The 15,939-nt window shown below is 37.9% G+C and overlaps 1 protein-coding gene and 1 non-coding gene across 2 annotated transcripts; both read left to right on the top strand.

Moving 5' to 3' along the window:
• Window positions 1–1,318: 1,318 nt before the first annotated feature.
• LOC101348501 (trace amine-associated receptor 7a-like) lies at window positions 1,319–2,350 on the top strand. The gene has a single exon (XM_004391130.1). It carries the CDS (start codon window positions 1,319–1,321, stop codon window positions 2,348–2,350), a length of 1,032 nt encoding a protein of 343 aa, XP_004391187.1.
• An 8,650-nt stretch (window positions 2,351–11,000) lies between these two features.
• On the top strand, window positions 11,001–11,126 carry LOC111819424 (U6atac minor spliceosomal RNA). Its single transcript, XR_002823054.1, has one exon. It is a non-coding gene; the product is annotated as a U6atac minor spliceosomal RNA (small nuclear RNA).
• The last annotated feature ends 4,813 nt before the right edge of the window (window positions 11,127–15,939 follow it).

Consider the following 15,939-nt stretch of genomic DNA (forward strand, 5'->3'; position numbering starts at 1 on the left):
AAAAAAATGTTTGGAGGTCATTCACCAGAAAAACCTTCATTATCAAAGCCCAAACCAAAAAAAAAAAACCAAACTCTTTGCCGTTGAGTAAATTGTTCCTCTTAGGACAGAGTAGAACTGCCCCATAGGATTTCCAAGGAGCGGCTGGTGAATTTGAACTGCCCACCTTTTGGTTAGCAGCTGAGCTCTTAACCACTATACCATCAGAGCCTAGGGTGGGTTCTATTCTAGAGTTGTATTTGAAGATGGAAAGGAAATTCGTCAAAGGTGAAATACCATAATAATGGAAATCACTTCCCACATTCTGAACATTCATTTTATTTTTTATTTCTTTAATATCCTTCCAACAGTTTCAGTTAAAAACAACAAAACTGTTGTTTTACCAGTAATTAGGTTTTTATTTTTCCTTACACTGTTTCTGTATTTTCATAAGGAAAATCCCTCATGCTCTACTCCCCCACTTTTACTGATCAGAGCTATTAAAATCAAACTTATAGTATTCTAGGTTTGAATGTATGATTCTGCATTTAATTTCTTTAACACAAACCAATCCTAGAAGGAATTGAAAAAACTTATTAGAAAGAATCTTAATGGCTATTAACACAGGAGTTATTAATAAACAGTTCTCAGAAAATTGAGAAGGCAATCTCTAATGATTAATAGGAATAAGCAACACGGCTTTCAAATTCTGGACAAAGTTTTTTAATGACAGACACTATTTCCATTTCTATTTCATGAAAAGGCTATATGCCACCAGCAAATCAGAAGGGTATAAACTTATTTTTAGCATAAACATAAATAGTTATTTAATAGTTTCTTACTTTCCACACCTTGCACTATGGAGATTCAATCTTGCAGGGTTTGGGTATTTGGGATTATTTAACTCCTTTCCTGAGGGGATAAGTGTTTTATCCATTATCCTGGTTGTGACAAATTAGGAAGAGAGGTCTAATAAAAGGAGGTATTCAAACATGCATTACGTGACAATTCTTTGCTCTTTCAAGACAAATACTTCGCAGGTATGAAGAACTAGGTAGCAGAAAGAAATTTTTTTTTTTAATAAAATGAAAAGTATTTTATGTAGTGATGAAATTAACTGGTTATTCACTTGGAAGTGAATTATTTTATGAGACGATGATATTAATCACTTTCTGAGCATGTGGGTTAGGATTTATAGTTAAAAAGAAAAAGGGACAGAATGCACTGGCAATTCTTGACATATTGTATATGTCTTTTTCTTTTTCAGGACTTTTGAAAATTGGAGTAACATATGTTCCATAGAGGATGACAATTATTCCAGGTATCTAAAAGGAGAATCATGAGCACTGATTGGTCCCCTCCTGCAGCAGTACAATTGTGCTACGAGAACCTGAATGGATCCTGTGTCAAAACTGCCTACTCGCCCGGACCTCGGGTGATTCTGTACTTGGTGTTTGGCTCTGGGGCTGTGCTAGCTGTGGTTGGAAACCTCCTGGTGATGATTTCAATTCTTCATTTCAAGCAACTGCACTCTCCAGCCAATTTCTTGATCGCGTCCCTGGCCTGCGCTGACTTCTCGGTGGGAGTGACCGTGATGCCCTTCAGCACAGTGAGGTCTGTGGAGAGCTGCTGGTACTTTGGGGAGATCTATTGTACATTTCACTCTTGTTTTGATGGGTCATTCTGTTATGCTTCTATCTTCCACTTGTGTTTTATTTCTGTCGATAGATACGTTGCTGTCACTGACCCTCTGATCTATCCAGCCAGGTTTACAGCATCTGTTTCTGGCATGTGTATTGCCTTCTCCTGGCTTCTTTCGATTATTTATAGTTTTTCACTTCTTTGCTCAGGGACAAATGAAACTGGGCTGGAGGAACAAGTAAGTGCTCTCCCCTGTGTAGGAGGCTGTCAAGTTGCAGTAAATTCTAACTGGGTGTTTGTGAATTTTGTTATATTTTTCATCCCCACGCTTGTGATGGTAATTGTGTACTCCAAGATTTTTCTCATAGCTAAACAACAAGCCAGGAAAATTGAAAGACTGAGCAATAAGACTGAGAAATCATCAGACAGCTACAAAGACAGAGTGTCCAAGAGGGAGAGAAAAGCAGCTAAAACGCTGGGAATTGCTGTGATAGTGTTTCTGATTTCATCGTTACCCTACTTCATTGATACAGTAATCGATGCCTTCCTGGATTTCATCACACCCACATATATTTATGAAATAATAGTGTGGTTTGCTTATTATAACTCAGCAATGAACCCCTTGATTTATGCTTTCTTTTATCCTTGGTTTCGAAAAGCCATCAAACTAATCATCACTGGCAAAGTCTTGAGAGAGAATTCTTCAACAACAAATTTATTCTCTGATTAAGTTCTGATTTTAGATTAGAGGAATTTGTAATAGATTTACAATGAACACATCATGGGGAGAAAAATTAACCATAAATGTATAAGATATTTTAAAGTAAAATAATTTAATTATGTTTTGGCTTTGATCCCTTAAATTCAGGGTCCATGTTCTTTGGTAAATATAACATTAAAGCCTAATTGTAGTAGAAACAGCACAGCCTTGCAGACAGAAATGCCTGGATTCCAGTGCCACCTCTGCCTTTTAACACTGTGATCTTGGGCTACTTAGTTCTCTCTGAGCTTCCCTTTATTTTTCTGGTTAATAACATCTTCTTTGTAACATCTTTGAGATAATTAAAGAAATTTATATAAAGTACCTAGTACATAAGGAGCCCTGGTGGCCCACTCATTAAGATCTCGTCTGCTAACCGAAAGGCCAGTGATTTGAACCCACCATCTGCTCCATGGGAGAACGATGTGGCAGTCTGCTTCTGTACCGATTACAGCCTTAGAAACCCTATGGGGAAGTTCTACTTTGTCCTACAGAGTTGCTATGAGTCAGAATCGACTCAACGGCACACAACAACAACAGCTTAGTGTATGTTTTGTTTTCTATATCTTGCCGTTTATTAATTTGTATTAGTTCAATATTTGGCCATATCTTCTCTCTGTTCCTTTTTAATACTTTTCTAATACAATATAAATACAACTAAGAGATATTTAGAGAGGAGAGAAGGAATAAGTTTGCATTGTCTGCAGACAAAGTCTGATTTCATAGCTCAGACAAAATATATCAGAATGTAGATCTACTACCTATAACATCAAATCAATTATTACAATAGGAAAGATAACTGGCATCATGAAGAACAGCATTAATTTATTCAGTCAGCTTCTTTCTGGTAAATCATCTCATGAAATTAAATTAGAATTAAGAAATTTTACAAGTTAATATATGTTTAAAGCAAAGATTTTAAGATGGTCTTTTCATTATGAGTTCTCTATGAGTCGGAATTGACTCAATAGCAACGGGTTTTGTTTTTTGATTATGTTACTTTGTTTTAAAATAAATTTACCATGTGTTCAGTTACTTTTTGCATTGTTCCAAAAATTATTTACAGGCGTTTAGAAGGATACACATGACAGCCTAAATTATAAATGCATTCAAAAGAAGAAAGAAAATTGAGATGAACGGTATAAAATGAAGTCAAGAGAGAGGCTCAAAAATCCATTTCACTAAGCCCCACAAATTTGATTCCAAAGCCAAAAGGGGAGCTGAATTAGTTATGCAATTCACAGTGTATAAAAACAAGCCAGTTATTTCAGGGTTGAAGAATTTATTTTTGGTACTTAGACCAGAGAAACACTGTATGTCCTACGAACAATGTGAATAAATTACTTTTCTAATACAAGGCAGTGCAGACAGTTAATGCACCACAGCTGCTAACCTAAAGGTTAGAGGCTGAAGTCCACCCAGAAGGGCTTCAGAAGAAATGCCTGATGATCTACTTCTGAAAAACCAGCCACTGAAAACTCTATGGAGCATAATTCTACTCTGACACACGTGGGGTCACCATGAGTCAGAGCCAACTCCACGGCAACTGGTTTAGATTTCTTAGTACTCATAATTTTTCAGTTCAGATACTAGATACCATTCATTTATTATGATTTTAGTGGTTTTATTAATAATAACACTTTCTAAACTTGTTCTAGTAGTTATAGGAAAAATCATACTTCCTCATTTTAAAAATAATGAATCTAAAACCAAGGTGTTTGAGAAAGTTTGTGAATATCATAAAGCTCTGAATTCAAACACATGCTTCTAACGTCTGGTTTGATATATTTACCCTTGTCTTTCCTGTTTTTATATAGTCTTTCAAATATATTAGAAGAATTATCTAGTTTTACCTCTTTCTTTCCTAGATTATACTATTCTATCTACTTTTATGAACGTTTGAAAACTTTCAATATAGAAAAGAAAAAGAAAAACTACTGTCCTCATTATTCTCTTCTATGAACTATTCTAGTTGTGTTGGGACTAGTCTATTGATCTTTGCTTCAATGAACATTCACTGAGTGCTTCCTCTGTGCAATATATTGGGACCTGGAACTCATATATTACATAATAATGCAAGCAATAAAAACAATTTGAACCTAATAATGATTATAACTAAGCTTATTAAACACTCATTTTATGTGTGGGACTGTTCTAACTGCCCTCACTACCCTATGATGTTGGTAGTATTATTACTTCTATTTTATTTTATTTCTTTCTTATTATGCTTTAGGTGAAAGTTTACAGAGCAAATTAGTTTCTCATTAAACAATTAATACACACATTGTTTTGTGACATTGGTTGTCAACACTCTCTCCTTCTTGACCTTGGGTTCCCCATTTCTATTTGTCCAGATTTACTGTCCCCTCCTGCCTTCTCATCCCTGCCCCTGGGCTGGTGTGCCCATTTAGTCTTGTATACATAGTTGAGCTTTGTGTATTATTGTTTGTTTTATGGGCCTGTCCAATCTTTGGCTGAAGGGTGAACCTCAGGAGTGACTTCAGTACTGAATTAAAAAGGTGCCCGGGGTTATTACTTCTATTTTATAAAGGAGGTAACTGAGGCATAGAGAGGTGAACTCCTATGCCCATCGTCACATATTTAGTGAATAATAGAACCAGTATTCACACCCAGGGAATCTGAGAGTAAGTCAAGTAACCGCTTCACATGGGAGAATGGGACCCAGCCACTGCAACTGGGTTGTTTAGAGCAATTTGGAGCACAAGGTTTGTACACAAATCATTTCAAAGTGGGGGAGGGGAAGGGACAATTGCCATAAAGAAAATAGAAACAAAGTTCTTTGCAGAGATGAAGACATTGGAAGGATCAGTTGACTAGCTATGACACATTTTAATGCATAGTTTCCCACTCATCCCTGTCTTCATTATGGAAATAATATTTTTATGATATAATACTGTTTTCCCTGGGACTGAAGGAAGGGTCGTTCAGATAAACTATACGTGAATACTAAGGCAGAACTCGTCCCCACATCAAGAAAACCATGATCATGTTCCTTTATATTTCTTAATCATTTGGTTTCTTTGTGCTTTTCCTCTCCGTCAGGACTAGTTCTTCAAACCACTTCATCCTACCTAATAATTATTGGGACTACAAATTACATTTAATTGTTTTTTTCAGTGGCTATTAGCTTATTTTCATGAATAACGGCATGATTATGTTTGCTAATTTTATGCACTTTTAGTAGAGTTGGAATCAACTCGACAGCAATGGGGTTTTGTTTTGTGTTGTTTGGTAGCTCATGCATTTAAAAGTACATTAAACAATGTCCTTTTATTTTTCTATGTATAAAAATTTAAAAAGAAAGATATTGTGGATGCATTTCTGTGTAGCCCTCCCCCTTTTTTAGGAACCACTTTGTTCACTGCGTCTATTGCACTGATTTTACATTCTAATGATCCATTGTGCATATTCTTTCCCCCCAAAAACTGAGTTCCTTGGGAGAATGTCCTCTTCTTGTTTATCTTTGTACCTCCAGCATGAACTTTCCACTATACAGAGAACATAATGGATAGTCAATAATGTTTGCTGAATAAATAAATAAATGTGTACTTCCTTTAAATATGGAAATACCTTAATAAGTTTATGTAAGAATATGCATGGTCATAATAAATAAATATGATTCTTATGCATCAATTTATGCATCAAAGCCCTTAACATGTTATCAAAATTGCAGATAATATACATGTTAATTTTGAGGTATATGAGTGTGATCATTCATGAAAATTAGTTTTATTTGAATCATTCTGGAAAGAGTCTGCCTCTACAACTGTGGGGCATTGGTAGTTGAATTGGAGGGACAGAAAGATTCTCAAACCAAGAACATTACATTCCCACATATTCTCCTTACCACTCAGTCATTAGACTGAATAATAGACTCATAAAATTTGGAACTGAAAGTACCTTTGAGATGATCCAATCTAAATAATTCCTTTTTAGATGCATGCCATAATTTAAGTAACCTAAGCAGAGTCAGACAGCCTGAATCTTGTGATTCTTGGTAATGGCTGGCCACAGTGCCTGAAATGGGTTCTGCTGTGACAGCCTGAGGTACATCCCTGTCGCGTCCTTGATCTGGTCGTGGTGCAACCACTGCTTTCTGAAGATTGCTTCAATTCTGCTCCCTTAGATTTGGCTTGACTGGTTCTATAGATCCACAGACATATATTCCCAGTTTTATTATATACATTCTTATTTCCCAATTTCACCACCTGTCTGTCAGTTTGTCACACTGTAGTGGCTTGCATGTTGCTGTGATGCTAGAAGCTATTCTACAGATATTTCAAATACCAGCAGGGTCACCCGTGGTAAACAGGTTTCAGCAAAGCTTCCAGACTAATATAGACTAGAAAGAAAGCCATGGTAATTAACTTCTGAAAATTAGCCAATGAAAACTCTACGGATCACATCAGGAGGGGTCAATTACTGGAGGAGGACATCATGTTTGGTGAAGTAGAGGGCAAGTAAAGGCGAGGGAGACCCTTGATGAGATAGGTTGGCACAATAGCTGCAAGGATAGACTTGAACATGCTGGTGATTATGAAAATGATGCAGGACTGGGCAAAGTTTCATTCTGTTTTACTCAAGGTCTCCATGAGTCAGAGTTGACTCAATGGCACTTAGCTATCTCTATCTCCCGATTAGCATTGAAGTATTTTATGGAATCTCAATTATAATTCTAATTTTAACTAGAATTCCAGTTCAAAGAAAAATTCCTTTAATGCTATAAAAGCATTTCTCCATTGCCTTCTAGGACCTAGTGTACTGACGAGAAGTCTGATGACAGTGTGATGTCCGTTCCTTTATCTTAAGCTATCTCCCTCTAGCCGCTGTTCCTAGAAGATTTTAAGATTTTCTTTTCATAATTGTCTTAATTTAGTGCCTGTATTTTTCATTTGTCCTTTTTGTTCTTGGTGAACACTTTGAATTTGAAGGCAAAGGAGGGCATCTCTGTACTTGCTCTTCCTCTCAGGAGGGCATCATTTCTGACTGTTTGTTGCTCATACCCTGCTATCCTACCATATTGGTTTTCAAGTGTTTTGAATATTAACCTCGAGTATTGACCCAGAAATAAAGTAGTCACATTTTAAAGAACACTTCATCAAGAATAAATATTTTATAAGTTTAAATAGAGGAAATTTCGGAATGTATTCAGAATTACTGAATTGCTATTTAATCAATTATTGTTTACTTCACCAGAAATGAAGAAGAAAGAGGATGGTAAAGAAGACTCTTCAAATTATTCATGAAAAGCATGAAGGAATGGGACTCTAGTCATCAGATTCATGCTTCCCTTGAGGCTAGTTGGGAAGCCTGGCCTGTAGAACATATTGCTATTTATGGGACAGTCTGAACTTGGTGCATCACAAACATAAAACAGCTTTACCGTTTTATCTAATCACTGAATGCAAATGTGCTCTATTGATTCTTCCTTTCTCATCTTTTAATAACACTCTGAGCAGTTTCCATAGGTTTTAACTCAATTTCCGGGATTTAAAAGCCCATTCAAAAGTCCATTCTAATTCAGATGAAAACTTCAAAATCATGTTCAATTTAGTACTCATATCTTTCCTGCCCCTGTGCCATCCAGGCTTAGGCATTAAGGACCTAGAGTGGAGAGTGCCATAGTCTACTCTTTTGCTCTTCATTCCACAATCTGTTTCTGCTTGTGGGTCCACCCACCATCCAAAGTAGAGGAGGCATGGAAAAAAGAGAATATAAAATAATGGGACAATTTTTTTCTCATGCCTGGTAGTGTTATAGTCTTGATAGACAATGCCCTCAATGTGGTGGCAGGCATTCAAATGTTGGTTCTGTGATGAGGTACATGTGTCCCCTCTTCATAAGGGGAGCCTGCCTGCTGCACAGGTCCCTGATGTAGATGAGCCATTCCAGGTGACCTCTTCCAACTACTCTTCAGTGTCTGTCCTTGGGAGGAAACCTTAAAGGCTTTTGCTTCTGGAGTCCCTTTGTCCAGGGGATCACTCCATTGAAGAAGGTACTGGTAAGATGACTCAAGACTTACTCCCTGTTTAGTCCTGCTTACTCAATAGTCTTACTGACCTGCCCTGGGTTCAGGGTAAGCAGAAGGAAAGGAGAATTGGAGTGAGATGTCTGGGAAGATGAATGGGCCAGCATGGGGAGAAGCCTACACTGCCATCCATTCAGGTGGAAAGGATGCACAAGTTTTATGTGGGCTAGAAGACACATGCAAGGTATTCAGGCTTGGCCCATCTTGCAGGTGCCCATTTCAGGGTGCACCAAAAGTCTGTGATATATCCTACAGAAGTTGAAGTTGGTGTTGGAAGAGGTCAAACCAAAATAGATCACAACTATCAGTGAACTGGGGAGTGGGTATGCCTTCCGCAGAAATGTTTGATGAACCAGATCGGTACAGCATGTTACAGACAGTATTTGGAAGCTTGCTACACAGAGGTCACAACTACCAAGCAAAGGCTACAAGCAGATCAAATTCGGTAAAAAATGATTTTGCCCAATTTCTTCTATTCTCTATTTCTTCTATTCTCTTCTCCTATGAAACAGAAGCAGAAAAGGGATGAGGAATGAAAAAACAGACATGTCTTTTCCCAAAAACAAGACTTTCAAGCATAGACCTGGCTAGCACTGGGGGCAGGGAGTACTGGGACACTCAATAATATATAAATTGAAAATTTAAACTGGAGTAGACCAAAATGAAATGTTTAACACTCAAAGTGACTGGACAGCTATGAGGTCTGCCTGAGATATAATTAAGGGGTGAAGAGGGAAGATTTGGTAAAGCACATCTGGAGGTAGTGATTGGAGGAAAAAATAATTTTGTATCATTTACCAACCCATTCAAAATATTCCATAATCAGGAAGAAGAAATGTAAGAAATATGTATATTTCTAAGAAATTCTCATTAAACACAAATGAATTATGTAATGAGTCAAGTTGAGAACTGAGTTATACACTAACTTACTTAGACCATTAATTAGATCGGTTGATTTGAGAGTAATCAATGCCCACTGCTCCTCATTTACAGTTTAACACTTTGAACTTGCATTTTGTTTGATTACTTCTAGCCTCTACTCCAAAGAGACAAGAGTACGAAACATTTCTCTCCCCTTCCTCTCATTAAAAAACTTCTGCATTTGGTCACCAGAAAGACCACAGGGCAGTATTAACACTTCCTTCTCCCATTATTTCAGAAATAATGTCTTTGAGGAGTTTACAACCTGTAAACAAACGTCAAGTGTAGAACAGAGACTGAACATTTAAGCTGATGCAAGACAACCAAAAGTTTGCTTCCAAATCCTGCCCTGGGTATTAGGCTTGCAAACCCCTGAGTAACAGTGGCTTCTGCTTAACCTGGAACTTTATGTGACGCAAATCCATTTACCTAAAATGACCTTATGAGCAAGATAGAAAGAGTCATACATGTGTGAGAATTTTAGAGGCCTTTGGAAGAGCCTCCATTAACATCCTATCTCAGTACTGGGCTAATTGATCTTTACTGACTAACCCCAAACACGAAAAATCTAAGTTCATAGATTTATAGAATAAAGTTGGATTGCATAGTTTTAAAAAAAAAAAAAGTGGAATAGCACAGGACAAGCCATCCCTGTCTTTTCACAGTAGACATTTTATTTTCTCTATATGCTTTATCTCTTGGACATCTACTTATACTGGATCATAATAGCAGATTTATCATCATTCATTGTCACTTCACTGTCTCTAATGTTTGCCGTTGACCAAATGCTGCCCCTTGTTTGTATTGAGGGGCATAAAAAGACTTCCTAAATGTACCACTTTTGCTATCAAAAATATTAATGGGCAAGGGCAGTGGTTCCTAAATGTTTGGATTTCAGAAATAATAAATTTTGTTTAAAACTTGGGGGACCAACAGGTAATTGCCAAATTTTTATTCTGCCCACTAAAGACATCATGAGCAGCAGCTGCTACAGCAACTTTAGTTACTTTGTCGTAATTTCATAAACGAAAAGTATGTTTTAATATCAAAAGTAAGGAAAAGACAAAATCTAAGAATAAAAGACAATCCTTTAAGTTAAATAAGCTTTACACTATGAAAAACTTGTTCCACTGTGCTCATTTTTCTCATTGTCCCTCTGACCGATAAAAAGTTTGCCACAGACCAGCACCAATTTCCAGACTAGCATTTGGGAATCTCTAGGTTAAATTTCAAAGGCAACCACTAAAATGCATAAATATTGAGAAATAACACTACAAACATGTTTACTTCTGTGTAGATTCCCTGTAGCTTCTTGAACCCTGGCCATCGTTGGAGGGCTCTGCTTCCCAGCAGAGTGGTGAGGTGGGAGTTCATCCTACTTCTTCCTCCTTGTGGCATGAGAGCATTCTTCCTCCCTTCTCCCTGAAATCCCCAATGTTAAACCTCATGTTATCAGATTGTATCATCCAATGCCCCTCTTCAGTAGGGTTATCTATTGACCCCAGGGTCCTTCCTTCTTCTTTCATGTTAATTTTAATGCCTGGCAATCTGTCATTCTCACCAGTACTACTCTCAATATACACATTTTTTAAAATAGACATTTGCTATGAGCTAGGCCTTATACTAACTGCTTTAGAAATAGTAACTCCTATGTTGTATGAAAGGAGAGAAGGTTAGCCCTCTCCTTGACAAGAATGGAAGAGGTCCTCAGACCTTGCAACATGCATATGGTTAAGGCATTGCTGCCTATTTTGTGGAATCTAACCATAGTTTTTGATACTACTCATGAATGCGGTGCTCCATTAATATAATGTATTTATGAAACCAAAGGTTAACAATTATTCCAAAGCAAAAGTGATAAGATAAGGGGGCAGGGAAACTAGAGTACTGGAAATAGAAAAACCAGAGTGCAATTAAATGGAATGTTGACATATCTTGAAAACTGTAGCAAATGTCATTGAACAATTTGTGAAGAAACTGTCAGATGGGAAACTAACTTGCTGTGTAAACTTTCATCAAAAAAAAAATATATATATATATATTAATAATAATAAAAAAAGAAATAGTAACTGCCCTCCCACTGATGCTGTCGTAGTCTGAGTCCAAGCGCTCTTCATTTCTTGAACAGACTTTTGCATCCATATGTTAGTCATCTTGGCTCCCATGTCAGAGCTTTCCATCTACTCTGCACAACTATCTGAACTTGGCACTTTACTCTTAGATATCTTAGAAGGTTTCTGTGCTGGATCTCTTACCCCATCCTTCTCCATCCTGTTCTTCGCAGGAGGTTGACCTGGCTTTGGGGTTTTAGTGGCATTTTACCCATGGGAAGCACCTGCAGGAGCTCAGAGGGTGAAGTGACTGTGAAATCAGGCTACTTATCTCTGAGTAAAGTGATGATCCCTTTGGCTAAAATAAGTAAAAATAAGTATTAATATGTGTGGCAACCTCTCTGCCAAATTGCCTGGGGCTGGCTGTGTTCCTCCAGGGCAGGCCATCTGGAGTTTCTGTCCATACAGCACTGCTGTGGAAATTCCTATAACTACTCCCTTCTCCTGCCACTTCCAGCCTAAGGTGGTGACTCCCTGCTTTGCTGCGCCAGGTACTATACTGTTTCTTCCTTGTTTCCTTAACTGCTGCCCACAACTTTGTAAATAAACCTACTCCTTACTTGTTGACTGTATCATTATGTGACATTTCACATTTACAACAATAATAAAAAATCTACTATCCAACTATTTTGTGCATTAATGGCATACATCTGGCATTAACGAAAGCCAAGTTGCAAAGTGAAAGTAACACTGAATGTAATAGTTAAGGTTATGTGTCAACTTGGCTGGGCTATAATTCTGATGTGATCATCCTCCATTTTTCATAATGCTGATTTTTGCATAATGACCTGGTCTTTGGAGCCTAACCATGTCGATAAGTGAGGAAAGGGTGTAGTCTGTTATTAAACTCTCTTCAATCACTCACCAGCACTAGTCTGTCAGTTTGTTGTACTGTGGTGGCTTGAGTATTGCTGTGATGCTGGAAGTTATGCCACCAGTATTTCAAATAACAGTAGGGTCACCCATGTTGGACAGGTTTTCAGTGGAGCTTCCAGACTGAGACATACCCAGAAGAAGGACCTGGTGGTCTACTTCTGAAAAAAACTGGCCAGTCAAAATCTTATGAATAGCAGAAGAACATTGTCTGAAATAGGGCCAGAAGATGAGCCCCTCAGGTTAGAAGACACTCAAAATACTACTAGGGAAGAGCTGCCTCCTCAAAGTAGGGTAGACCTTAACGATGTAGATGGAGTCAAACTTTCAGGACTTTCATTTGCTGAAGTGGCATGACTCAAAATAAGAAGAAACAGTTGCAAACATCCATTAATAATCAGAACATGGAATGTATGAAGTATGAATCTAGGAAAATTGAGAGATGTCAAAAATTAAATGGAACACATAAAGATCAATATCCTAGACTGGTATTGGCCATTTCAGATTGGACAATCATATGGTCTTCTATGCCAGGAATGACAAATTGAACAGGAATGGCATCACATTCATTGTCAAAAAGAAATTTCAAGATCTATCCTGAAGTACAACACTGCCAGTGATAGGATAATATTCATAAGTCTACAAGAAAGACCAGTTAATATGACTATTATTCAAATTTATGCACCAACCACTAAGACCTAAGGTGAAGAAATTGAAGATTTTTACTAACTTCTGCAGTCTGAAATTGATCAAACATGCAATAAAGATGTATTGATAATTACTGGTGATTGAAATGCAAAAGTTGGAAACAAGAAAGATCAGTAGTTGGAAAATATGGCCTTGGTAACAGAAATGATGCCGGAGATTGCATGATTGAATTTTGCAAGACCAACGACTTCTTTATTGCAAATACTTTTTTTTGCAACAACGTAAATAGCAACATGCACGTGGACCTCACCAGATGGAATACACAGGAATCTAATCAACTACCACTGTGGAAAGAGACAATGGAGAAGCTCAATATCATCATCCAGAACAAGGCCGTAGGCTGACTGCAGAACAGAACATCAATTGTTCATATGCAAGTTCAAGTTGAAGCTCAAGAAAATTAGAGCAAGTCCATGAGAGACAAAATAGTACTTTGTGTATATCCCACCTGAATTTAAAGACCATCTCAAGAATAGATTTGATGCATTAAACACTAATGACCAAACACCAGACAAATTATGGAATGACATGAAGGAGATCATACATGAAGAAAGCAAAAGGTCATTAAAAAGACAGGAAAGAAAGAAAAGACCAAAATGGATGTAAGAAGAGACTCTGAAAGTTGCTCTATTCTGTAGCTAAAGTGAACAGAAGAAATGATGAAGTAAAACAGCTGAACAGAATATTTCAAAGAGTGGCTAAAGAAGACAAAGTAAAGTATTATAATGAGATGAGCGAAGACCTGGAGTTAGAAAACCACAAGGGATGAACAAACTCGGCAATTCTCAAGCTGAAAGAACCAAAGAAAAAATTCAAGCCTTGAGTTGCAACATTGAAGGATTCTATGGGGAAAATGTTGAACGATGCAGGAAGCATTAAAAGAAGATGGAAAAAATACACAGAGTCACTGTACCAAAAAGAATTGGTCGGTGTTCAACCATTTCAGGAGGTAGCATATGATCAAGAACTGATGGTATTGAAGGAAGAAGTTCAAGCTGCACTGGAGGCACTGGAGAAAAACAAGGCTCCAGGAATTGACAGAATACCAATTGAGGTGTTTCAACAAATGGATGCAGTGCTGGAGGTGCTCACTCATCTATGCCAAGAACTTTGGAAGATGGCTACCTGGCCAACTGACTGGAAGAGATCCATATTTGTACCCATCACAAAGAAAGGTGATCCAACATAATGCAGAAATTATCAAAAAATATCATTAATGTCATATGCAAGTAAAATTTTGCTGAAGATCATTCAAAAATGGTTGCAGCAGTACATCCACAGGGAACTGCTAGCAATTCAAACCGGATTCAGAAGATGATGAGGAATGAGGAATATCATTGCTGATGTCAGATGGATCTTGGCTGAAAATACCAGAAAGATGTTTATCTGTGGTTTATTGACTATGCAAAGGCATTCGACTGTGTGGATCATAACAAATTATGGGTAACGCTGCAAAGAATAGGAATTCCAGAAAACGTAATTGTGCCCCAGAGGAACCTGTACATAGACCAAGAGGCAGTTGTTCGGACAGAACAAGGGGATACTGTGTGGTTTAAAGTTAGGACATTTTTGTGTCAGCGTTGTATCCTTTCACTATACTTACTCAATCCGTATGCTGAGAAAATAATCCAAGATGCTGGACTATATGAAGAAGAACGAGGCATCAGGATTGGAGGAAGACTCATTAATAACCTGCTTGCTGAAAGCAAAGAGGACCTGAAACACTTACTGATGAAGATCAAAGACTACAACCTTCAGTATGGATTGCACCTCAACATAAAGAAAACAAAAATCCTCACGACTGGACCAATAAGCAATATCATGATAAATGGAGAAAATATTGAAGTTGTCAAGGATTTCATTTTACCTGGATACACAATCAACACCCATGGAAACAGCAGTCAAGAAATGAAAGCACGGGGGGGAGGTGGAGCCAACATGGTGCTATTGACAGAAGCACCATGCCATCCCTCTGCAGCAAAGACCCGAAAAACTTAAGTAAAACAGACAGAAACATCAGTCCTGGAACCTAAGCACCAAATGAAGGAATAAAGAACTTGATCAAGTGCTTAATGGAATAAGAAATTGACAGAGAACAGAGAACAAGGAGAGCTACGGAGCTCCCAGCAGGAGACAGAGCACCTGGTAACCAGGTATACACACTTCCCCACTCCCATCCTTCTTCCTTCTACAAAGCCTCTGCTGCTTGCCAATGGGCCACACTTGCTCAGCCAGAGAGACACTAGCTCACTGCTACCAGGGTCTGCCCAACACCCACCAGCTGGCCCCTTCACTGCCGTTTTTTGTTTGTTTGTTTGTTTTGGTTTGCATTTTTGTTTGTTGATTTTTTTTTTTTTTTGGCTTTTTTGTTGTTGTTGTTGCTCCTCTCTCTCTCCCTTCCTTCCTTCCCTTTCTCCTGCCCAGCTAGCCCCTTGTGCCATCCTCTCCCCTTCTTGACAGGCTGTGATTTTTTGGTTTGTTTGCTTTGTTCTTTTGTTTTGTTTTGTTTGTTTATTTTTTGATATTGCTTTTTTGGTCTTTTTTGTTGCTTCTCTCTCTCCCCCTTCCTTCCTTTCTTTTCTTCCATTCAGCTAGCCCTATATTCCATCCCTTCTCCTTCTTGGCGAGTTGTGATTTTTTTGGTTTGTTTGCTTTGTTCTTTTTTTTTTCTTTTCTTCTTTTTTTCTGTTTCTACTCTCTCTCTTCTTTCCTTTCTCCTGCCCACCCAGCCCTGTGCACAGCCCCTTCCCCTTCTGGAGGGGCCGTGTCACACAGCTTGGTTGGAAAGTCACTGTACGTGGCCTCCCAGGGTCTGTGCCACTGTCACCAACCAGCTCCCCCAGCACCATTTTATTTACTTCTTTATTGTTTGTGTTTTTTTTTTTTTTTGTTTTTTT

Source organism: Trichechus manatus, unplaced genomic scaffold (genome assembly GCF_000243295.1).
Source record: "Trichechus manatus latirostris isolate Lorelei unplaced genomic scaffold, TriManLat1.0 scaffold00680, whole genome shotgun sequence".
In the NCBI taxonomy this organism is placed as follows: Eukaryota; Metazoa; Chordata; class Mammalia; order Sirenia; family Trichechidae; genus Trichechus; species Trichechus manatus.